The sequence below is a fragment of the Neospora caninum genome, chromosome VIIa (genome assembly GCF_000208865.1).
Source record: "Neospora caninum Liverpool complete genome, chromosome VIIa".
Taxonomy (NCBI): domain Eukaryota; phylum Apicomplexa; class Conoidasida; order Eucoccidiorida; family Sarcocystidae; genus Neospora; species Neospora caninum.
The window spans coordinates 3381679-3404207 of NC_018393.1; the positions used below are offsets into that span (position 1 = coordinate 3381679).

At 57.2% G+C, this 22529-nt stretch overlaps 4 protein-coding genes across 4 annotated transcripts; 1 reads left to right on the forward strand and 3 right to left on the reverse strand.

Annotated features, from left to right (window-relative positions):
- Positions 1–479: 479 nt before the first annotated feature.
- On the reverse strand, positions 480–4102 carry NCLIV_023100 (conserved hypothetical protein; the record flags this gene model as incomplete). The annotated part of the gene is made up of 5 exons (XM_003882505.1): positions 480–914; positions 1660–1745; positions 2171–2282; positions 2778–2926; positions 3622–4102. The coding sequence occupies 5 exons, from the start codon at positions 4100–4102 to the stop codon at positions 480–482; spliced, it is 1263 nt and encodes a 420-aa protein (XP_003882554.1).
- A 4093-nt stretch (positions 4103–8195) lies between these two features.
- On the reverse strand, positions 8196–8555 carry NCLIV_023110 (hypothetical protein; the record flags this gene model as incomplete). Its single annotated transcript, XM_003882506.1, has 1 exon — positions 8196–8555. The coding sequence occupies one exon, from the start codon at positions 8553–8555 to the stop codon at positions 8196–8198; it is 360 nt and encodes a 119-aa protein (XP_003882555.1).
- Positions 8556–9582: 1027 nt separating this feature from the next.
- Positions 9583–14698, forward strand: NCLIV_023120 (Chorismate synthase, related; the record flags this gene model as incomplete). The annotated part of the gene is made up of 9 exons (XM_003882507.1): positions 9583–9808; positions 10397–10641; positions 10835–11128; positions 11593–11662; positions 12326–12402; positions 12663–13089; positions 13664–13768; positions 13948–14009; positions 14606–14698. 9 exons carry the CDS (start codon positions 9583–9585, stop codon positions 14696–14698), a joined length of 1599 nt encoding a protein of 532 aa, XP_003882556.1.
- A 1494-nt stretch (positions 14699–16192) lies between these two features.
- On the reverse strand, positions 16193–21084 carry NCLIV_023130 (conserved hypothetical protein; the record flags this gene model as incomplete). The annotated part of the gene is made up of 7 exons (XM_003882508.1): positions 16193–16318; positions 16925–17127; positions 17431–17836; positions 18518–18697; positions 19267–19360; positions 19661–19931; positions 21048–21084. The coding sequence occupies 7 exons, from the start codon at positions 21082–21084 to the stop codon at positions 16193–16195; spliced, it is 1317 nt and encodes a 438-aa protein (XP_003882557.1).
- Between the last annotated feature and the right edge of the window lie 1445 nt (positions 21085–22529).

Below are 22529 nucleotides of genomic sequence, written 5' to 3' on the forward strand. Positions count from 1 at the left end.
AGCTAGGGGCAAAAAAGTTTCACCCCCAGCTACATCCCATTCATCGGCGGCACACACACACATACACCAGCGCTTTCGAAACACGGAAAATACTGGGAACTTCCGTCACAGTTTAGAGTTGCTTCGTGGCTGAATTCCATCGCTATTCGAGGCTGCGGTACGCAAGAAACGTACTGCGTCAGACCTCGTTTGTCCCATCTTCGTGTACAGTTGCGCTGGCTAGCAACTCGTCCAACAAAGCAAAGGCATGGCTTTTTGCCTATTGTTTGCTTGACCCCAAACGCTGACCGCGGGTCGGAGTCACCAAGGCTGGGATTCCCGGTCCTCTAGTGGCTGAGAACCACGCGCCCGTTCGAAAAAACGCGGACGCTGCAGACCCGCAAATACCCGTAGGGGTCGGTTGAAATGCGCTCGGAACTGCGAGGGTAAACGTTCCGAAATGGAGACGCTGCGGCAGACGTCCGTTTTCTGTGGGCGCCTTACTCTGCGAGAGCTGTAGCGGCCCCATGGTCTTTCCTCTCTTCCAAGTCATCTGCATCGTCGGTGTGTTGGTCTGGGGCGGTGTATCTTTGATTCTCGAAAGCCTCTGTCTCTCCCTCGTCGTCTTCCTTCTTGTCACTTTCGTGATGCGCCGCGTCGTCCCTCGCACTCATTCCAGTCTTCGACTTATCTTCCGCCGCGGTCTCGTCCCCGTCTTTGCCGGCGCTTGCCAACCCCCCTTCCTCAGCCGCCCCGTCTCCACTGGAGTCCCCGACCGCAGAATTCACACCCTCCAGTTCCTCTTGAACCACTTTCTCCCATCCGCCTGCTGTTGTACGCAGCGGCTGCCCCGCTCGAGACAGATGGTTGTCAGCGTCTTTCTTGTCTTTCACGATCGACAGAAGAAGGAAATCGCCGATTTGGAATTTCACGTCCTGCGCATGAAGGAAATAAAGAGGACCCGGGCAAAGCGAAATGCGTTCTCGCCCAACATTGGCAAGAGCAGGAAACAGGCTGGAAAGATTTAGAGAACTGTGGCGCCAGGGAGCCATCGCGAGACACACGACTTGGATCGATTGTCGCCAAACAGACTGCCTTAATAGGCATCGCTAGACCTTTCCGACGCACGCGTTCCCTTCGCCGCGCATCGTTTTCCAGCGGGGAACGGTGGCGCAAAGAAAGGCGCAAAGAAAAGCAACTTGCTCGAAAAAGCGAGAAGAGGCGTCGCCAGACCTGTCCACTGAACGACCCCGCGACAACGTCCCCAGTTCTCGCCTCCCCTTTAACCGTGCCGACATCCACAGCACCAAAATGGCCCCATTGCCCGCTTTCGTCTCCTGTTCCCCCGGCGCCCATGACCTGGCACTATGCGCTGTCTGAAAGGAAACCGTCGACCTAGGCCTCAAAGAGCGGCGACAGAAACGCCGGCATCTTTGGAAAGAAATCAAGTGATTCAGAGCATCCGACTTTCCGACTTGGCACAACTGTGCACCCTCTCGAGACCCGACAGTGAACAAGAGAGAAAAGAGCAACAGGCAAAGCGAGTGAGGCACAAAGGCACAGAGACACTGGGTGGGCAGGCCCAGACTTGGGCGACGGACTCAGGTTGAAGGAAGCGCGTCGTCTCCGTGTGCTTCAGCAGGGAAGTCGGGAGGGGCAAGGAACTGGGACGATCCTTACCGCCAGAGATTTCGAATCTTCCTTGAGATCGGGAATTGTGGAGTGCAGGAGCCCAATATCTGCAATCACGTTCTTCCCCGTTTTGTCTGAAGACACGGACACCAAGAACAAAGGCCCTCTGTACGAACAGTCCCGTCCCCCTCGGCCAGAAACCGTGCCTTCCGAGAGACCGCATCTCCGCCAGACTTCCCGCGACGAGTACGGCAAGGAATGTGCAGAGAGCGCGCTTGCCAGTCTGGCTCGGGTCTCCCTCGCCTGCATGCACGGGGAGGTCAGCGGCAATGCGTCGCTTGTGCGCAGCTCTCCTCTCCCCCTTGACCGTTGCCAGTAAGTTTGAAAGGGCGTCGTAAAAGGAGCTTCGTCAGCAGTGGGACACGCTGAGACAGTCACCGTGGACTTTGTCCAGCTCTTTTGCTGGTGTGCTACCTAGCTCGAGAAAGCGGAGAAAACTACACGGGGACAGGTGCCGCCGCGGGCGGAAAGGCCCCTCGCTAAAGCATGTCCTCCTCACCGGGGTACACAAGGCGAAATTTCCACACTGCATGGCGGTCCCTCGCTTCCCAGCAAACGTCTTTGACCAGGTACGCGATCTCTCGAAGCTTGCTGTCCATCCAAGCATAGACCTGTGGATGCACGCAACGGGGCAAAGAACCAGCTCTTCCGGCCAGGTATCCCACTGTGCGGGTAATCTCGAAAAATGGAAAGCCTGGCGGAGCAATCCCCGATGCGCGCAAAGGACACGAGAAGGCTCTGGACTAGAGGAGACGCGACGGCCACGCGGAAGCCGCCAACAAAGACAGCGAAAAAGCGAATGGCGGAACATACCCAAACCTCCGAAAGAAAACAGATCAGGGGGCGCACTGTCTGGACACGCGTCCCGCGCCGACAGAATGCGATACAACGTAAACTCGCACGGAATTCCCGAGTCAAGCTGCATCGCTTTGGTGCGCCTGAGCTAGCATTTCCCTCCTGCCCGGCCCCCTCTTGTTCCCTTCCTTTGGACTGGGATAACTTCCTCTTTCGCGCATACACAATCCTGCGCTACGGCGAAGAGAAGGCGACCAACTGTCCCTCTCCTTTTCACGAATTTGTGCGACATAGGCGCAAAACGGCCGTACCTGCAACTCGTCCTCGACGGGCTCACGGCCGCGCTGCTGGAACTGCTCGAAAGAATGCTGATCGTCAACTTTGTAGAACACGCGAAGAAGAAACGGAGGAGTCGTGCATCTGTCTACCATAAGAGCAGGTTTGAGGGTCCGCTTCAAGGCTACGCGCATGCACAGCAAAGGCGCCAAGGAAACGAGCACGAGGAACCGGCATATGAGAGACAAGCGCACAAAGAACAGGGTCTTTCGACCCCCGCGCCTAGACAACTGAACACGGGAAAACAAGGATGAAGGCGTGTGTAGGTTGCGGGAAGCTGCGATCACACATACAGCCGAGGTACCAGCTTGCTGCTCTTCCCTTCCCCTGCCTGGCCCTCTCAGCACACGCGAACTGCGCGCCGCTGGTATAGGGACAGAGTACGGAAACGTCTCCCCAACACAGCCAGACCCTGGTCACTCGGGAATTACGAGCCGCCCGCGACGCGATTAACCGCACACTCTGTCTCGCTGTCTTGCAAGACGCAGACGGATGGCGCCGGCCCGAAACAGACCGCGCCCGCCACCCGAGTGTGTGTCACATCCTTTCCTCTGATCCGGCGTCGAGACACCCGTTCCCGCATTCGATCCCTTCTCTCTCTCTTCGTTCCCTCATGAAATTGATCCACGCAGTCGCGCAGCAGAGAGAAGGGACGCCTCGTTTCACCCGTTTTCCTACGACTCGACAGAGCTCTGGGGCACGCGCTACACGCATACCTCCCCTGGACACATCACGGAGTGCGAGAGGGACGCAGTCTCCTCCGAAGGCCTTTGCGTTGGAAAGCAGGTGCGCTGCATCGGCTCTTTGCTGTCTTCTCACCTCGTCTCTGCTCCTTCATGATGCCAGCCATTTCTGCATCTTGCACCATCTTGCGTCGCACCATGAGGCGTTCCTGAAAGAAGGAGGGCGGGGGCGAATTTCCCCGAGGCAGCATCGCAGAGCTTCCGAGTCGCCCTCTGTCTGCCCAGGCGTCCCTCCGCAAGCCGAAAGCGCCGGCACCTCCCCCCATGAGGCCGTCGTCCGGGATCTCTTCGCCCCTCGCCCAGCGCTCGTTGGGTCCACGGTCCGCGGTAGGGCGACCGCGGTCGCCCCCTGAGCCCCAGAAGGCTCCGTCTCTGGGACCGCTGCGCGGGTCAAAGAGGGGGTGCGGGCCGCGCCTCGGCTCCAGAGCCATGCGCGACAGGGGGGGTAACAACGGCGTGGTACTGTGTTTGGGCGGCGCCCGCGAGGCGAACGGATGATCTGGAGGCAGTGCGGCAAGGAAATCGTCGTGCTCGTTTCGTCCTCTCCGACTGGCCATTGGTCCGGAGGCGCGGGGCGAGCCGTAGGCTCCAAGCCTTCCTTCAGGAAGGAACCGCCGAGGGAACGGAGAGAAGGGACTGCGACTGCGACTCCCACTCCGACTCTTGCTGTCGCGGCGGCCTCGGCCTCTCCCACGAGACCAGGTGTCGCGACGCGGCTGACGCTGAATCGAAGGGCTGGGCCGAGGAAGCCGGAGACTGCCGCTGCGGCTTCTGCTGAGGCTGCGGCGAGGGCTATGTCCTCCCCGTCGACGGCGTCGGCGAGGGCGCCTGACCCCCGGCGAGTCGCCGAAGCTTGCAGCCTTTTTCTCAGTTCGGAGACGCGAATGCGAGCGGCTTCTCCCTCTTCGCGGACTCTCGCTGCGCTTGCTGGCTTTCGGTCGAGCTGCCTTCCCGCTCCGACTCGTCTTTCTTCGCGACCCAACCTCGCCGGCGGAGGGACTCCGCGAGAGGGAGCGGGGCGGCGGCCGCGGGGAGACAGCGCGAGACTTCTTGTGGGGCTTCTCGGCGTCTACCCCGTTCTTCACTCCGTCGTTGTCCCTTCCATCGGGCGACCGACTCGGACTCCTGCGACGGCCAGTGCGAGAGGACAGCCCCTTGGGGGGGGCAACGGACCGGAAGGACGCCTTCGATTTGTCCTTCTTGGGCGAGGCATCCTCCTCGGCCCTGTCGGGGCCCGGTCTCGGAGGCGAAGGCGACGAGCGCTTCTCTGCGGTTCTCTTTTTCGATCGATGCCGCCGCGAGGAACTGGACCGCGACCGCCTCTCCTTCTCTGGCCGCCGTTTGCTTGACGTGCCAGGAGCCTTTCGCTTCGACAGGCGCGGCGACGGCGACCGACGACCTGACGAGGCAGATCGGGACAACCGCCTCTCCCCGCGGTCTCCCTCCTTCCCAGCGGAACGGCTACGATGCCGAGCCATGGGTGGTGCGGGGCATGTGGGGCTCTTGGCAAGGGGGGAGCGGATGCAAGCGCGGCGGCGACAAGACGGCGCGTAGTGGGATCTGTGAGAGGGAGGCGGAGCGCGCGTCGCAAGCCGCGAGAGACGAAGCAACGACGCAAAGAAGCCGGAGGCGAGAGGAGCCTAAGCGTCTAAGTGAGCAAGGAAAACAACGACCAACGACGAACAGCGGCAGGCATCGCAGTGCAGAGAAAAGGCCGAATGGCGGGGCGAGGCGGCGCTTTTTCTGGCGGAGACTGCGAAAGCAGGGGCTCCCAGGAAACGAGGGACTCTGTGTCTCCGTGGAACAACGCGCGACACCAAAGTGCAAAGGCTTCCTTCCTAGAGTAGACGGGAAGGTCAGCGGCGCGGACGAGAAACGAAGCGCGCAAAGCCTCGTAAGGTATACACACCAGGGCCAGCAAAGGTGGAGTTACGAAACCCCCAGAGAGCTTTTTTGTGGGTTCAAGGGAGAATCCTGACTGCGAAGAAAAACCACGAGACACACGTTCTCGTGCCGACGTTGAGGGGGACTGACCCTGTAGAGATGCAGCGGGTCTACGTCTTTTCTGGCAGGTATCAAGGACTCCCTAGGGGCTTCCGAGAGACAGGAAAAATCCCGAGAAGTTCTCTCTCGCGCGCGTTCTCCACGAGGATGAAGGTACCGGATCAATTATCTGGTATCATATCTGGCAGTTGGGTCTCTCTACTTGGGTTGCCGTGTCGTCGCTTCATGTCACGGCGCGCGGTCCTTGCTGTGACTCTCTTCGGTCTAGCGAAGCCGAGTTAAACAGCAAAAGGGAAATTCAGACGGAGTCCTTTATTAAAAGATGATTCCGTCTGTCTCTCCCCGGTTTCTCTGTACGGAAAAGGGCCTCGACAGACACGGGTTGTGCGCTTGGAGGGATATGCTGGAATTTTTGTTGACCCAGCAAAAGGAAACCGAGCAACGGTGTCCTGGCGGACAGCAACGACAACCTCTGAAGAGACTCCCGCTTCGCAGTTGACCTCACGAGAAAAGAAAACACGGCATTCAAGTGTGTCTTCCGAAGCGGGGTGTGACGTGCCGTGATCGTTTTTTGCCCCATTCTCTGCGCAAAAAACGGCGGAGTGCATGCAATACGCACATTCGGGACACCGCGCGGGGGACACGAACCCCGTTAGGGAATTTTTAAGCCGGGGCCGTGCGGTTTCCGCCGGGAGGCAGGATTGCCACAACTCTGTCGCACCAAGGGAATACGATTTCTTCAGGCGTCTAATCGGAAATTATCTTCATCAGCATATTCGTACGGGCACGGCATCGGCCGGTCTTCTTAACCATTGGTCGAAGGCAAGTTCCACCGACTGGGGCAAAAGTGGTTGTGAACCTTCTGCAAGAAGGCTGCTAAAAAGAACTCCACGCACACAACTCAAATCCGAGCAATTTTGGCAGCAGTCGCCCTACGGAGTCCGCGCAACTAGACTAGCGCACCTGGCGCGGAATCAAGGAGGGTGAAAGAGCCGGAAAACGGGAAATACATCACCGCTCATGATACACGAGGCGTCAGGAGGGGGGGACATTAAACAGCCGTGTTCTTCTGAGCATAGCAGAAACCGCCGTTGGAAGCAATGGCGTGCAACTGCGGTGACCTACAGCTATAGTCTACATAAGGATTATCTCATCGAGGAATGAAATACCTGAAGAGTCCCTCCCACGTGCTTTGACAAGTCACCACACCAACTGAGCACCTTCGGAAACGAATGCATCTGTGCAACTTTCCAGCAGGCCGCCAACCCTTCGTCAAGCATCAGGGGCTGCCACCTCTAAAACCCAATCCAGGCACACAACTAAAAGACCAGATGCGTATACACCAGTAGTTTTGTTGGGCGGTTAATTTACAAGTTCCGTGAACATTCGCATGTGCACGGAAACACGCTTGTTCATCTACATGACTGCCTTCAAAAATACAGGTCCGTAATGGTTGCTGCCATACCAGAACTTCCTATGTTTTCGAGTTCTTGCGACAGTCAGCACTGCACAAGAGCGGAAGGTCGCACCTTCTCGAGAGGATACGCCCGAAACACACTGCGCACCGTCAACAGCCGCTCTGCTGTGATTACCTGGTCCGTGCACTACAGACACTGTGCAAAGACAGCACTGGGTTACTGAACTCAGTATTTCAAAGTATAAATCTGCTGTGCTACATCTCGCCTTCCAGCTCTCGCGAGTTCAAGCACACTAGTGCAGCCTAAAAAAATGGCGGCCAGAGCCGAACGGCAGACTACTACTCTCTCAAGACTACGTGATTTCCTGTATTCGAGCGCATGCGTCTCTTCGTTGTCCACGAGTACGACTGTTGCTAATTGCCACGTAGTGCGCACATCCACTGAACCCACTGAACTGGGAAGTTTTCTTTTTATATCCAGGACGGTGGGTGTCTGCAACGCCTCTCTACGTATCAAAGATATTTTTGAGCCACAAATGGAAGGCTTGCGGCACACTCGAGTTTCTGATTCGGGGGCGGCGCGCCAGGTGAGGGTTCTGCGCGATGATCGAGATTGGGCGCTCACCCCTTGACCAAACAAACAGCTGCAAGTTTCGGTGTACGAGCACGACGTTTATCATGTTACGCATAATAAGTTCAGCATACGGACGCAAAACCGCCAAGATCAACAACTTGTACAGCACTGCGTCTGCGAAAAGCGCTTCGCGCACGAACCGAACGGCCAGATCCGTGCCGTAGGGCTTTGTTGTGGGGTACTCGTTCCATTTAAAGGATCCCCACGAATGGTTTGACACAAGGATTACATGTGAAAGACGCTCGTCGAGGAAGCCATTCAAATGAAATTCTACTCAGTGATTTCTTCTTCACCACACGATGCACAACCACACTGACTATTCCAGTGGGAAAACGCAGTGGCCACAGCCGCGGTCAGCCGCCTCTCTTCGCGAAAGAGCGGACGGCTGCTCCATGTACAGAAAAGTTACCTCGTCTAACATATCTGCATAAAGCACGGAATGTCAGTCCCTCGGCAAGTCTCGTCACATCTGCACTCTTTTGTGTGGAATCGGAAATCCCTGCCCGTTGGATAGGCAGAAGGACCACCGCGAAACATACGGCACAGTAAGACAAGCGCCAATTTCAACCCTCAACTGCCTGAGCGCCACGGTCCTTTATTCTATCTGCTTCTTAAGGGCTTTCTTGAGCTGCTTCTGCGTCCTCCTCTTTCCCATCCAGTATCCTCCCAGCATGGCCATCGTAAGTGCCGCAGCGGCAAGAATATATCCGGGCCACACTCCTGTCCTTCTCCCGAGGGAGTCCCATGCTGCTGCTCCCCTAACCCGAGCAGCGTCAGAAATCGATTCTCTAAAACCTTGCATCCTCCCAGCCGCACCTGCATACGCGTCATCCATTTGCGCGCCCAGTCTCTGAAACGTCGGGGAGTGTTCACGTTCATCAGCCGCATCTGCTCTCTGGAAGCAGAGCCCCATGGCCACTACTAACGTGGCAACAAGCACACGGAGGACTTTCATTTTGAAGAACTGAAGTTTCCACGGATAAAATGCCCAACGACTCAGACCATCCCGTTTCTTCACCAGGAAGGCGGGCGGGACTGGGGAAAACCGTGAGTCTGACGGGTCGGTTCCAGGAAATCCTCGGCGAACGATCCAGTTTCGCCCACAGTGGGGGCCGGCTCCGGTGCCACGCACAGGGACACAGCTTGAACTGCGGGTACGTGCAAACAGGCGAAAGCACCGCTCGACAAACACTCTCGTCTCACAATAAACAAAAAGCTGATCTGCAGGCAACAAAGGAAAGAGATGACATACTTTCCCCCAGAGCGGGTGGCTGGTCGGCGCGGGAACCAGGCCAAAGACGCATCGGTTGGGCTTGTGACGGCCGACCGGGCACGTTTCTCTGCGGCTACACGGTTAACCAGTGACTTGCCGAACGCGCGCGGAGCGCTGGACGAGCTAGTAGCCTGGCCCCACTGATCCTCTCTTAGTATACATCACAAGGATACTGGTCGCTCTAACCTCGATACTGTGTCTGAACCCCTCTTCTTAAATTCCCATTTGCAACGATATTCGCCACGTTTGACCAGTGTGCGTCGCGGCCGGTCTAGGGTTGAGGCAGGCCGCAGCGATACGGGGCATACCGCCTCTCTCCTAATATATGACGAGTAGATGAGAATGGATGCCGTCTCTACGTGTGTCGTTTGGCGGCCTCTCCTCGGTTAAGAAGACAAGGACAGGGCGCCTTTGCCGTGTTTAAACGCTACCGCGACGGGGCTGGAGACGTACACGGGTTCTCCTGGGCACGCCTTGTACGGAGCGATGGAGACACGGTCACGAAACTCCCCTTTCCCGTCGCTTCTGATGGCCGTTTTTTTTCGCGGTAACACAATCCCGTTATCTGCATCTGTCTCGTGTTACACCACGCTTTCTCACGGACGAGTTGCCACGAGAAATTCTCACACATTGCCTCCCACTCCAGCCTTCCTAGCAGCCGCAAATCCCTGCTCGTGCCCGTGCATCTGAGCCCGTTCCGTTGAATCAGATGTCGTCTTTCGGAACTGCGTTGCGCGTACACACGTTTGGCGAGTCGCATGGCTCCGCCGTTGGGTGTATAATCGACGGACTGCCTCCTAGGCTTCCCCTCTGCGTCGAAGATATTCAGCCCCAGTTAGACCGCAGAAGACCCGGCCAAGGACTCCTGTCGACGCAGCGGGCAGAAAAAGACCGAGCACACATTCTCGCTGGTGTGGAGGACGGATATACACTCGGTGAGGAAGCCAACGATGCGGCATGCAAATACCAGCACGTGCTCATGTATACAAGCATATATATCCATACAATTTCATGTGTATGCACATTTGTATGTATATTTGCATTTATATTTGTATTTACACTTAATTTATAGCTAGGCAGAGCGAATGGCGCTGAAAAGCAAGGTCGGTGCGTTCGTTTCTCTGCAGCGCTTCTGTAGCAGGCCATGGGAACCCAGTAGTGTCCCGGGAGGCAAGGTTTCGATTGAAGCCCGGAGAGAGCAGTCGGTAGCTCCAATTCCGGCATACGGGCGCTTCTCTTTGAATCCCTAGAGTGAACTGCCGCAACTCACGCCGAAAAACGAGCATCCTGTGGCGGGCATCCCGAGGTGACAATACAGGCACGCAACTCCGTCGAGGCGTATGCAGTGCGACATTTTTTGTAGCCTCCGAGAGGATTGGTTTGTTCAGAAGTGCGCCCGGTTGCGACCTCTAGGATCTGCCGTCGTTGGCCTGTCCACGCAGGGATCCCTGCACGGCTGCTGAAAAGCGTCTGGCGTTCTCGGTTTTCGCCTTCTTGGTTGTGTCGGCCGGGTTTGCCTGCAGGCACTCCGGTAGCCGTGCTCGTCTGGAATGAAGATCGCCTGCCGCAAGACTACAACGCGCTCGCGGCAATCCCGCGTCCGGGCCACGGGGATTTCGCCTACCATGCCAAGTACCACATTCATGCGAAAAGCGGGGGCGGCCGGAGCAGCGCACGAGAGACTCTGGCGCGAGTCGCCGCTGGAGCAGTGGTCGAGAAGTTGCTTGCGATGGAGTACGGCACCAGCTTCACGGCTTGGGTCTGCCAGGTGAGGCAAAGCCCGAGTAGGCCGTGAGCGAGAAGACGGAGAACGGTGGAGAGATCGCAGCTGCCGGCTCTGGCCAGGTGGAAGCCGCTCGCCAAGGTCGTGCCGTTCGACGCAGGTGTGGGCAAAGTCCGATAGCTCTACAGCCTTGGCAGTATCTTCTGGTCGTGTCTCTGGTCCGTCTCCCATGCCGTAGGTTGGTGATGTCTCCGTGCCCCACACGCTCCGACGAGAGTGGGAGAGACAGCCCCCGACTCGCCAGGACGTAGATCGCCTTGGCGTCGTCCGGCTGAGTCCAGATGGAACCACGTATCTCGACGCCAACGGTCGGTTGTACGACACGCGAGGAGACGAGCTCCTACAGGAGGAGGACAAAACCAAGCGTCGTCTCCTCTTTGGCGCGGACACGCCGGCGCCAGGAGAATCGGTTATTGAGACGCGGTGCCCGTGCCCGTCCACGGCTGTTCGAATGGTTGTGAAGATCAACCAGGTGAGGTGGACCGGCGCTGTGAGGAAGTTCTTCCCCGGACTCAGCACAGGGAAGAACGTGGCGGAAAAGAGAGAGACCAAACTACTGTTCTCCTGCCCAGAGAGGTAGGCCGCATCGAGGCGGCGGTGGCTCTTCTGGGATTCGTTCGTTTCCGACCTTTGCGTGTCCTTGAAAACGAGACGAGACGGCTCTGGGGAAGGCGACTTGGCCCGTAACGTGCGTCTACGCCGCATAGTCACAGTTTGGGCAGGAAACCGTGGGCCTCGTCATCCCTGTGAAGAGATCGAGGCCTATGCCCACGCGGAGTCTCCAAAAGGTTCACGACGTTTGGCGGTTTCCATGGAGAGTTGTCTTCCAGCTGCGAAACATGCCGGCGGGTGGGGTCAAATGCAGACGCAACCGCGACCGCCTAGATGACTGTGTGCAATCCCCCGCTTTCGATGGTGTGCTTACTCTTTTTCCAGATTCGGGCACTGGGCGATTCGATTGGCGGGTGCGTCTCTGGTGCAGTCGTGCGGCCACCGCTTGGCCTCGGTAAGCAGTCGCGGTCTGTAACTGGATTCCTCCGCTCCCACTCAGAGTCCCGCCCGATTTGTGAATGGCCAGGCGATTTGAAATACGTATGAACTGTGTAAAGCTGGGCCAAACTGCTTTTTCGCGTTCGCCAGCGACGCCTTGTCAGACACGCCACACACTATCTTGATTTGCTGGGCAAACGTACACGAAGAATACGATAGTCTTACGATTACTTGCGACGGCTCTGTCCTGCCGTTTCCCCGCGAAGTCTGGAATGAAGTCCCGGGGAACAGTGAGGCCGCGGCGCTCACGCGCTTCCATGAAATGACAAAACTGCTTCTACACACGTCTCTAAGAATGGGAACGTGAAGGCGCAAGAACAGGTGCACTACGTAACCAAAATGCACACTCACGCATCTCGCGAAATCCAGGCAGAGGTAGCCCGCTTCTGTGAGACCCGGATGAATTTGCATCAAGCGCCAATGCTCAAGCAATTTCCTGTCTCTGCGCCAGGCCTTTCGCCAGTGGAAAGGATTTACCTTGTTCCCCCAAATCGTTTCACCGCAGACTGTTGACGACAACTGAGAGGCTGAGGATGCCGCATGCGATGCTTTGGCCACTAAACGAGAGAGTCTCTTTCAGCCGCGTTTGGCTGATTTGTGGGCGTTTGTGTGCATGCAGGCGAGCCGTGTTTCGACAAAGTCGAGGCGGAGCTGGCGAAGGCGATGATGTCGCTCCCTGCGACGAAAGGATTTGAGGTATGCAGTATCTGTGCTATGGTCATTTGACCGTGCACGACGCATGCAGTGTTTTGGTCAAGCAAAACTGCGCAGAGGTTAGACCCCACAGAGCAGATCCCCGCTTTTCGCGTTGTCACTAGTGCGCTGTGTGGCCCTCAGCGTTAGCCTGGGACGCACGCTGGTCGAGCTTCGTCGCCTCGCCCCCTTGATCTCTTTCGCATTCGAGCCGAGGTCGTCTTTTGGTTTCTTCTCGGCGCTGCGGCTGTCCGTGTCCACAGATTGGACAGGGTTTTGGGAGTGTCTCGCTGCGCGGCAGCGAGCACAACGACCGCTTCATTCCCCACGCGGGAGTACCTTCTTTCTCGGAACCGGCCCCCGGCGAGCTCGAAACGGGCGGGCCCTCACCTAGACTTTCGAGGGAGTGTGGACATCGCGACGGACCGTGTCGTGGGAGTGGCGAAGAGGCGGAAGGCGGGCGGGAACGCGCACGGAGCGAACCCCTCAACGCTGCTGATGTAGACCTACCGACTCAGCGCTGGCAACAATCCGTTGCGTCGGCGTCCAGTCCAGAAGCCGCTTCCACAAATCAAGCACGCAAAGTTGGCGCTGGAGGCGCTCCACCGTGTCCCATTCCCCCCGGCGCGGACGTGCGGATCAGATGCGGAAGCAACAACGCTGGCGGAACGCTCGGAGGCATCACTTCAGGTGGGGTTCGGCCCTTTGTGTGGAGGGACTGTCGCTCCCCTTCGGGTCCAGTTGCCCCGCCAAAAACAACGGGAGGCGGTGACTGTTCCAGGTGGTTCGTCGTTTTACCCATGCCAGTACTATCTGAAGCGATCACTAGCTTGCAGTCTGCTCTCGTCATGGCTGACTACAAGGATGTGGCCACTCATTTGCGCCCCCCACCGCGGCGCAGTTGTTTGTAAACTTGTGCGCGTGAAAGGGGAATGCCGCGCTGGAATCGAGTCATGTCTAGCAAACCTCACCAACTGCGCTAGAAACGTGTCGACACGCACGAAGACGGGTGTGTATCCACAGCGCGGAGCATGAGAAACCTGGACAGAGGCTTCCATTGCTGCAGAAAACGTCGCATCGCGACCTCAGCTCGTTGAGTGTGCGATGCTGGGGACGAGCTGCGCTACTCGTACTAGCCTCGTTTTTCGTGTGTCTCTGGAAAGGGCCATTCGGCGCGCTGAGAACCGCCTCGCAGCAGACGCGCTGAAACGCTAGGGGAGCGGCGTGACTCTGTGCAGTGCGTGGGTTGCTGTGTGTTCATTAGGAGAGAACATCTTTTTTCGGGTAGCCTTCAAGCCTGTTTCGTCCATCGGCTTGGAACAAGAAACTGCTGATTTTACCGGTGAAGTGCGCAAACTAGCAGTGAAAGGTAAGAGGGGTTTGCGTCTTGCCTTGACTCAAGGACGCCTCGCTGTTCATTCATGCAACATCCCTTGCAAGGCCGCGATTCGTGGTGCACAATGGTGTGCTCGAGGGTGGATCGCTGATGGCGCTTTTTCTTCACACACCCGCCACAGAAGAAACCGGTTTGTTCTTGTCATTTCGCAGGCCGCCATGATCCCTGCGTCCTTCCGCGAGCGCCTCCTCTGGTCGAGAGCATGGCTGCTCTGGTAAGCGTGCAACATTTTTGGACACAGAGATCCTGCCGAAACGCTGGGTCACCTCGCTCGCTGCTTGTACTCGGCTATTTCGACTGTCTCTGAGTGTTGTGGGGACGTGGTGATTGCGCCTATTGGTTGGAAGCGAGCGCTGGATAGGCGAGAGGCCGGATGCCTGCAGGCGTACGCAGAGATCACTCAGACTTCCGACTGCGTCGCAGGCACCGCTTCATGTGGCGCTGGGGGGAACTGCGGCGGAGAGTTTTCCATGCCCCGTCGGCTGGCGCGTACTGTCTGCTGCGGTAATGTATCCGTGCACCCACACGCGCGCACAAGGAGTCCCCATTCGTGCGCCTCGGTTGTGCGTATTCGTACGCGAGGAAATCCTTAAGAACACGCGGCCATGCAGAGGAACGCGCCGACGTTTTTCCTAGAGGACTCCCAAAAGATGGCCTACAGTCTGGCATGTTCCGAGAACAGCAGTACACAAAGCTGTCTTGTCACCGCTCTTGAAGCTCTGGACGTGTGCGCGTTTACTGGTGGCCCTCGCCTGTTATTACCCTTTCTTCGTACGCAGAATTCGTCGCGATGTCATCTCCCTTTTTCAGGTGATTGGCGATCTTTGCCTCCGCCAGCGTGCCCGCGAAGGACCGCACCCTCTTCTCGTTCTGCCTCCTAACGGGGGACACCCAGCCTGCTGAGATCTCCCTTTTTCCCGATGCGGAGCCGAATGGACAGGGCGTACACGCGGTCCCTCGCAAGGAGTGCCGTAAGGTGTGATCGGCCAAGCAGCGCGACAGACGATGTACAGAATTCCACCTACTGCTCAAGCATCAAAACGGAAAGCGCGACTTTTCCGCAGCAGCCCAGCTATGTGCACGGGCTCAAAATCGTTCGAGTGTTGTTGGGTCGTCGTCGCGACGCTGGCGCCACACGGCGCGAGCTTGGGAACCCTCGCCTACTTCTGGATGGCTACCGCAGGTGCCGGTCAATCTGTACGAGGGTCGTAGTCCCACGCTGGCGGGAAGGTTTTCGATTCCGACACGAGTAACGGGGAGGCTGACCAGCTGAGTTTGAATCGCCCCGCAAACGGATTGTGGGCAATCTTCCCAGGAACTGTGGTTCTGTGGTGCTCCCGGTGTCTGTCGCTGGTGCACAGCACAACAGGTTTTTCTACAAACGTAGATTCCCTCACACCTTGCCAGAGCTTACGAAGATACTCCTTCGCTGTGCAAAGCCCGTGGCGCAGCCCACTTGCCAATCTTCTCAGCGAATCTTTCTTCTGCAGCCAAGTTTCCTTGACTTTCCAGCTGTGCGTGTTGGCTGCGTTGCAGCCGCAGGCGTCTGTGTATTGAAGCTGTACGACATGATACTCACTTTGGTAGTCTCCGTCCCGGTATTCGAGCTTACGGAATACTTTGGTATATCAATTCACGATAAAGGATTTGGTAAAACGTGGCAGCAACGTCTGTTCATGAAGCTGCGTGTTCTCATCGGCTGCCTGCGGAGTAGGTGACTTCCGGTATCATGGCGACGCCGGGGAAAAAGCGTTTCGCAATGGACTCGAGGGCTACATGTGGACACAGCCGCGCTGCGGGACTGCGTACCCGGCGTCGCGCCTCAGCTGCTCAGTGCGCCGACAGAAATAGCAACTCGGTGGAAAACAGAACAGCCGCTTCCATGGCCGCGTAATAGCTTCGGAAGACTCACTGAAACAGGGAGTGAGAGTCGTGCGTTGAAGTCTTTGCACAAAGTAGCTGCCAGAGATTCGACGGCTAACCACCCAAAAATGATCGGCATGCGACAACGCTGTAACCACCATCCAGCTGGAGTCAATCAGAAATGCCGTGCGTTTCTCTGCTCAAAAAGCAACCTCATGAGTTTGCGTCGAAAGCCATTTTTGTTCCGTCTGACAGCAGACACACAGCTGTCTTCTCTGGTGGATGAAGAGAGGCCCATTGCTGCATCTCGTCCCGTCCACCAGGAAATGCGGCCCGCAGTCGCATCTGTCACCTGAGGAGGCCGCCGCTTGCGAGTCTTTCCCATGCTTCCTGAAGCGCTGCAACTGAAGTTTGTGACACGGTCCCCCCTCGCACGCAGCAGACGAACGTTTCCTCGGATGCACGCCTGTGCCGAGATGACGTTTGTGCTATACTTCGACTTTGCTTAGTCCCCCCCAAGACACCCCTCCAGGATTAGCCGAACAACTGGTTATCTTTCAGTCTCTGGAGAACATATTTTCCTCGGCCATCTGCCTTCGCCTCGGCCGCCTCCACGCCTTCCGTTTGGGCAGTCAGCAGCATCTCTCGTAGAGACGGGTCCTGAGCAAGGAAGGAAAGTTCGTGTGCGGCACACATTGTCCCCCTGAGGCAGGCATTTCCACTGAGGGGGCCAGGCGTGCCGGCGGCACACACTCGGCGGAACCGCCTCAGACAACAGTGACTCCCCGCGCACCACTTTCCCACACCTTTTTCATTCTCCCGCAGCTGTTCAACAGGTTCCCTCACGGCTGGATCGACTCAAAAGTGTCTGGCACTCGGCGTGCATGCGGAATGCGAGAAACGAAGTTCTCGAAGTTCGAGGCCGCGGGCAAATGAACCGGTACCCCTGTGCTTACGCGGCCATCTCGCCCTGTTAAAGACGTGGCACGCATCGTTTCTATACACGGCGCTTGACCAAAGGCGATGAAAAGACAAAGCAATTACACGGGTGTTAACATCTACTGCGGGCCAAAGCCCACGGATTGTCCGCACAACGCACACAGCGTCCCTGCGACAAATTTGTTTCAGACCTTGGAAGCGAAGAGCAAAACCTTGTTGCGGTTTGAACCGCGTTCCTTCCGAACTACACCCTGCTGTCGGCAGTTACTTTCTCGCCCCGATTCCAGTAGAAAGGCATTCCGTGCCTCGCGTTGCTCTCGCGCCTACCTGGAAGGACTTCTTAATGAACAGCGCAAGAGAGGGGTCACCCCGTGCGTGCGCCTTATTGAGCAACTGGAGCAGTCGGGTGTCTGTCTCTTCTGAGGACGTAGCGTCTTCTTGTGATCCATCCGCGACGCCGGATTGGAGGCGTGCCTCCGCACTTTCTGGAGTCTTAAAATCCAGCTTCTTCACTCTCGCTTTCGCGCTGCCTGAGTCCGACATCAAAAGGAAACATAGGGGCAACCAAGTTGTAGACACCATATGCATGCGTCGTGCACTGAGAGGGCGTCTTTTTCTCCCATATACTTGGCTAAATACGCCGTTTGAGCGCCTTCGGCACTAAAGTCAAGAATGGCAAACTGGTGGCTCTTAGTATGCCGCGTGTCGACGAAATGTTCGACTCAGTGTCTTGCAGCTTCGCTTGACCCCGTGTCTTTCGTCAAGTACTGTTCCAATCCTCGCCCCATATGGGCATTCACCCCCACCCTTCCGGGTTTCTCCCCCCGTCATACCTTCATCGTCGTCATCTTCACGAAGGCCTCCACCGATGAGGCCTCCCCCCAGTAAGCTCGAGAATAAGTCTCCACCGAAGAGGTGATCCAAGAGACTGCCTCCTCGCGCCCTTTGGAGCGGGGAACCCCCTTCCTCTTCACTCGACTCATCGTCCTGTCCGTCTGGCCGTCCGCCGAAAAAGGAACCTCCAAAAACGTCGGCAAACAATCGGTCGAACGGACTGCCCGTTCCCCCGCCCAGAGAACCACTTCGCGCCATAAAGACTCCCGGAGAGATCTGAACGATTCCTGAGGAGCTGTCATCCTCGTCATTGTCATCCGCTTCGTCATCACCGGAAAGACGAGCTATGAGGCGACTCCGCGACCGGCGTGAGCGTCTGGAACGCCCCCCATCTGTCACCTCCGCCTGGAAACAAAGAAAGCATGAAAACCGCACCGAGGGTATCTCACGGTCGAATGCTGTACCCCAGAGCCATTTTGCTTGTCATTTGCTCGCCCGCTCTCCTGTCTCTCATGTCTACACGTGGCCCGTTATTCCAGACGATTTCTCTGCTGCATTCCTGGTCCACGTTCTTCGGCCGCTGCTCCCTTCGCTGCGTGAACCACGACGAACCCCCTTACGCAAGATTCAGCCTTTCTGTTCACCTGCACATTGCAGGAATGTCAGCATCGCTTGCACTTTAAGGCATCGCGTCGGCCGGTGGTGTTGAGTCAACACTAGCGGCCTTCTGCAGCCTAGAGCCGCACGGCGTCTGGTCACTTTGAAGACAAGTGCGAACACCCGCCGTCGACCAACTGGTGCGATGACGTTTTACAATGTGTTCATGGACTGGCTCGCGGCTTTCTGAAAGCCCGTAACGGCTCTTCCTCACGACTTGAATAGCTTCCAGCAGGCCGGTTGTGTGACCTACTCACTGCTGAGGGGATCACTTACATGTAGGCACATTCAGAAGACGCCACATTAAAGCCCTCTCAAATCGTCCCGACACAGCGCCAGCAGGCGACGGAGCTAAATGAACGAATGGCGTGAACAGGAGCAGCGTTTCTCCGACCGAGCCATGGAAACCAGGAAGAAAAGGTTACGTACCCGTACAGTTTTTGTCCCCGAGGGCTCTCTCCCCGGTTTTGTGGCGCCTCTGCCGTTCTTTGAACTGTTGAAGACACGCGCGAAGGCGAGGCGATTGCACAGGTCTTGGGGAGTCTGGCAGTCACGATCGTCCACGCCCCTATGACGCAGTTCCTTCCGATACGCGTTCAGAAAGAACTCCTGAGTTCAGGCACATCGGAGAAACATGCGCGACGCCGGATGCTTACAGCGAAGACAACACAGCTGGCCGCTTCACGCGGATCGCGGCCAAGACTGACCGCCCCACAACGACTGTCGTTTGCATGTTCGAAACAGCGACCGTCCGCCAAGTACTGTCTTCATGGGGATCTCAGTCCCGACGTCACGCGGGGAAAAGGGACAGGAGCCATCAAGGTGGATGCTGGGGACGGCCAGACGGAGTCTACCATCAGAAACAGCCGTCGCGACGTAGGACGAAAACGCGCCTCCCACTGAGGGGGAACCGGGCGTATCGGTGCCGAGGACGGGCAACGATCAACAAGTTCAAAGAGTCTACCCGACCACTGACACGACGCGATCCGAATGTCTCGTTTTCACGAAAGCGTGTCTCTGTCGAGAGGCGAACGCGGCCAGCCCTTCCTCATGCGTTAGGAAGATGAACGATTGGACACATGGAGGCTAGATGATGACGTGTTTTGTCGCGATATCGCGTCTCCTTTTCTTTTCCGATTTACCCAGCAGTGGTAGCGCGCTCCCACAAGGGTACGTACCTTCCTCTCTTCGTCGACGCCATCCAGATTCGCTTGCAGCCGGCGCGCCTCGTCTGCATACGCCGCGACGCTCCGTTTTCCCTCGTTTGAAGACCTGCAGCGCAGCGCCAGTACGAGACAAGACACCTAAAGCTCATCGTTGTGTTCCTTAGCAGAACCCCCACGCCTTTTCCGCGGGGGCTCCAAGAAATGGCGAGCGGCAAAAAGAGGAAGAACACCCGCTCTTCCACGCCAGACTCGTTTCCGACCCTTTTCTGGATCGGGCGCTTCTCTCACGTCCACCGGCATGTGCAAATGGTCTCGGATCTGTGAAACGAGATAATGAAGGAGGCACGAAGTCCATCGTTTGTAGCCCAGCGCCCGTGAGAGAGTTTGCCCGCTCGCCTTTGGGTACCTGGAGTCTTCAGCCTTTCTACTGCCTTTCGTCTGCTGTAGGTTCTGGTCCACCGGAGACTCCTCGCCACCTTCATCTTCTGCAGGGGGAATCAAATGGGAAGGCAGAGGAAGGCCCGCACGGACCGCAGCAGCAGCTTCAATGAGGTCGTCGAGTCCCCGCGGAGTGATTTGTCTCCCGCCCGCTGCCTCCGTTACTTCCGCAGTCAGAGCGGGGATCTTCAACGCGCCAGACTGAAGAGCCGCCGTCAGCTCTTGCACCCATTCCTGCTCTGAAAACATGCAGGCAGCAGGCGCAGCGGCCGCAACTTACACCAGGCCTGAAAGCGTTATCGGGCGCCTTCTCACACGACGACGTCAGGACAAGCAGGCAACGGAGACAGTTTACACCCGGGAGAAGCCATCAGCGTAGACTGAGGTGACGACCTTTGCTGATTCATGCTCCAAGAAGTGCGTTTATGTTCTTCGTCGAGGACTCCAAATCCCCGGAGGCTGGGATACCTGACGCATCTAAAGGCGTTACCGACGAAAACGGTGACACCGGTGCGCCTGAACTCTCTGCAGTCACAGTCTTGTGGGGATAGCCAAGCGGTTCCCTATAGCCACGCCCTGGGCAGCTCGACGCTGCGGTGCACTGGAACTTCAGTTCTTACGTGTTCGGGACGCGGCCTCGTCGCTACCGTTGGAGCGTCTCCTTGGTGATGCGCCCTGGAGGCCCGAAGAGGACGTCGTCGACGGTTCCCCACTTCCCAGCCCGCTCCAAAAGCTCGCGTGGACTCCCCGAGCACCGACCCTCGCAGGGGAAAAAGAGAAAGCGGAGACGCCAAGTGCATACCTGCGTGTCGGCGTTTCCCCGAGGAGAGAGACTTTCGGCGCTACGTTGACACAGGGATATCGCCCAGTGGCGAGCGGAGTCAGGAAGCAGAACGAAGGTACAGCTGTTGGGGAGGAACTCGGGGAGAGTGAAGCTCCGAAAGATTTTCGGTATAGTAGGGAGGACACGCGACCAGGACTTTGCTTGCCGGCGAGAAATCGAAGAGTGACGCTATTGGGCGATGATGGAGCCAACGACGGCAAGATTACCGGTAAAAGAGAAGGATCCGAATCAGGAGAGACATTCTGGGAAACAGCATTTCGGCGACATCGGCTTTCGGGCGGCAAACGCGGCGACGACAGAATACTTGATGTAAAAGGGAAATTCTGCTGCAAACCGCTCGCCCTTGAGTTACACGTTAGGGCGTGTGCACACTCTTTGAACCAGAAGGCCCAGATAGAAACGAACAGGAGTGGGGCCAGGGAAAGAAAAGCACGGCCCCAAGGGGGGGAACGCGCGATGAGCTTTCTTTGTTTTTTCTCCGTGTACGCAGTCTCCCCTCTCTCCACATCACCAGTACTACAAGCTGCGATGTCCCCGGGGGAAACCATTTTGCCCTGCGACTCCGGTTGGCCGTAACTCGTTTCATCGTCCCTGCAAAGTTGCTTACAATTTTCTGCGATCACCGGTGAAGGTCTCGTAACTGGAGTCGAGCAGGCACAGGCGCTCCCTCCGACGGAAGGCCCACAGCATGATAGATGCCTCGACGTGGCATTCGCGGTCCCTGAGTGACTAGGAAGATTCTCCAAAAGCTTCACTGATGACGCCGCTTCAGAAGCATTTTCACCGGCCGGAGACGACGCTTCGGAGTCTGCGTTGCTTCGCTTAGGGGTGTCTCTGCTGCTGACAACCTCAGTGTGTTCAGCCTCAGAGTAAAATTCCAAGACTGGCAATTCACCGCAGGAATTGCTACCAGATACCTTGCGAGTTCCGCCGAGCATGAAAACGCTCTCCGGCTGATCGAGTAGTTGGGATGCACCGTCGCGAACGCCGCTGCGAACGCCGCGCGTTCTTGTGTTCCCACAGTCTGACGGGAACTTCTCATGTAGACACCAGTGGTTCACTCCAGACGAAGAGAGATGAATAGGGGCATCAACCGTGGAGCGACGGCGACATTCAGCGCTCTGCACTCTTCGGGCCGTGGGCTTTATCGGCCTGCTAGCGGCTTTGGAACCTCTCGCCGCTGGGGTTTCTTGGCGACCGGGGAATCTCGACTTCGCTCTGTTGACCATCCTCGCCGGCCTCGAATCCGCGGGTGAGCCGTCGTGTCCATACACGCTGTGGGCCTGTAGAGAATCCTCGTTCGTGGAGTCCCATTCACTTGTGGGAACCGGAGAAAAGCTAGGAGACCGCATTTTACACGGTGTGTGGTGGGAAACCTGTGTCAGGACGGGAAGCAGTCCTTGGGGGAAGCGCAGAGGCAACTCCTCGAGCCTTCAATGTTATCAGCAAACACGCGGCTGCGTCTGCCCACGTTTCGCGAGGTAGTTCCCAAACATCTTCCGCTGTTGCCCCAGCCCGGTCAGTCGAAGAGTTTCCTGGGCCAGCTTCCGTATCGCGGTCCTGGAAAAAGAAAATCCCCGGGCACCTGATCTGCTGCGAGGAGTCGCCACGCCGTTCGTTCACACAGGCGAATGTCAGAGCTGCTGAGACGGCGCCTTTTGTGGTCACGGCAGTAATCCTGTAGGAAGAGAAACCTGCCTGGAAAAAACCGTCTTCACCGCGTATTTCCTTCAGCAACCGACACGGACTCATTAAGATGATTATCGAAAAAACAGATAAACGAGAAAGAGAGGGACGAGGGGGAAAATTCAGTGCAAGACAGCACTTCGGGTAGAGAGTCCCGGTGGCCCACGGACGAAGCGGTGCTTTCCAAAGACTCCCTGGCCTTTGCGAGAAACTTCCGGCTGGGCCAGCGCGGACGTGGCAAATTCTTTCACCAGGGTTTTTTCGAGTGTGAAACACGGACACCTTGACGTAGCAGCCCCGGCCTCTG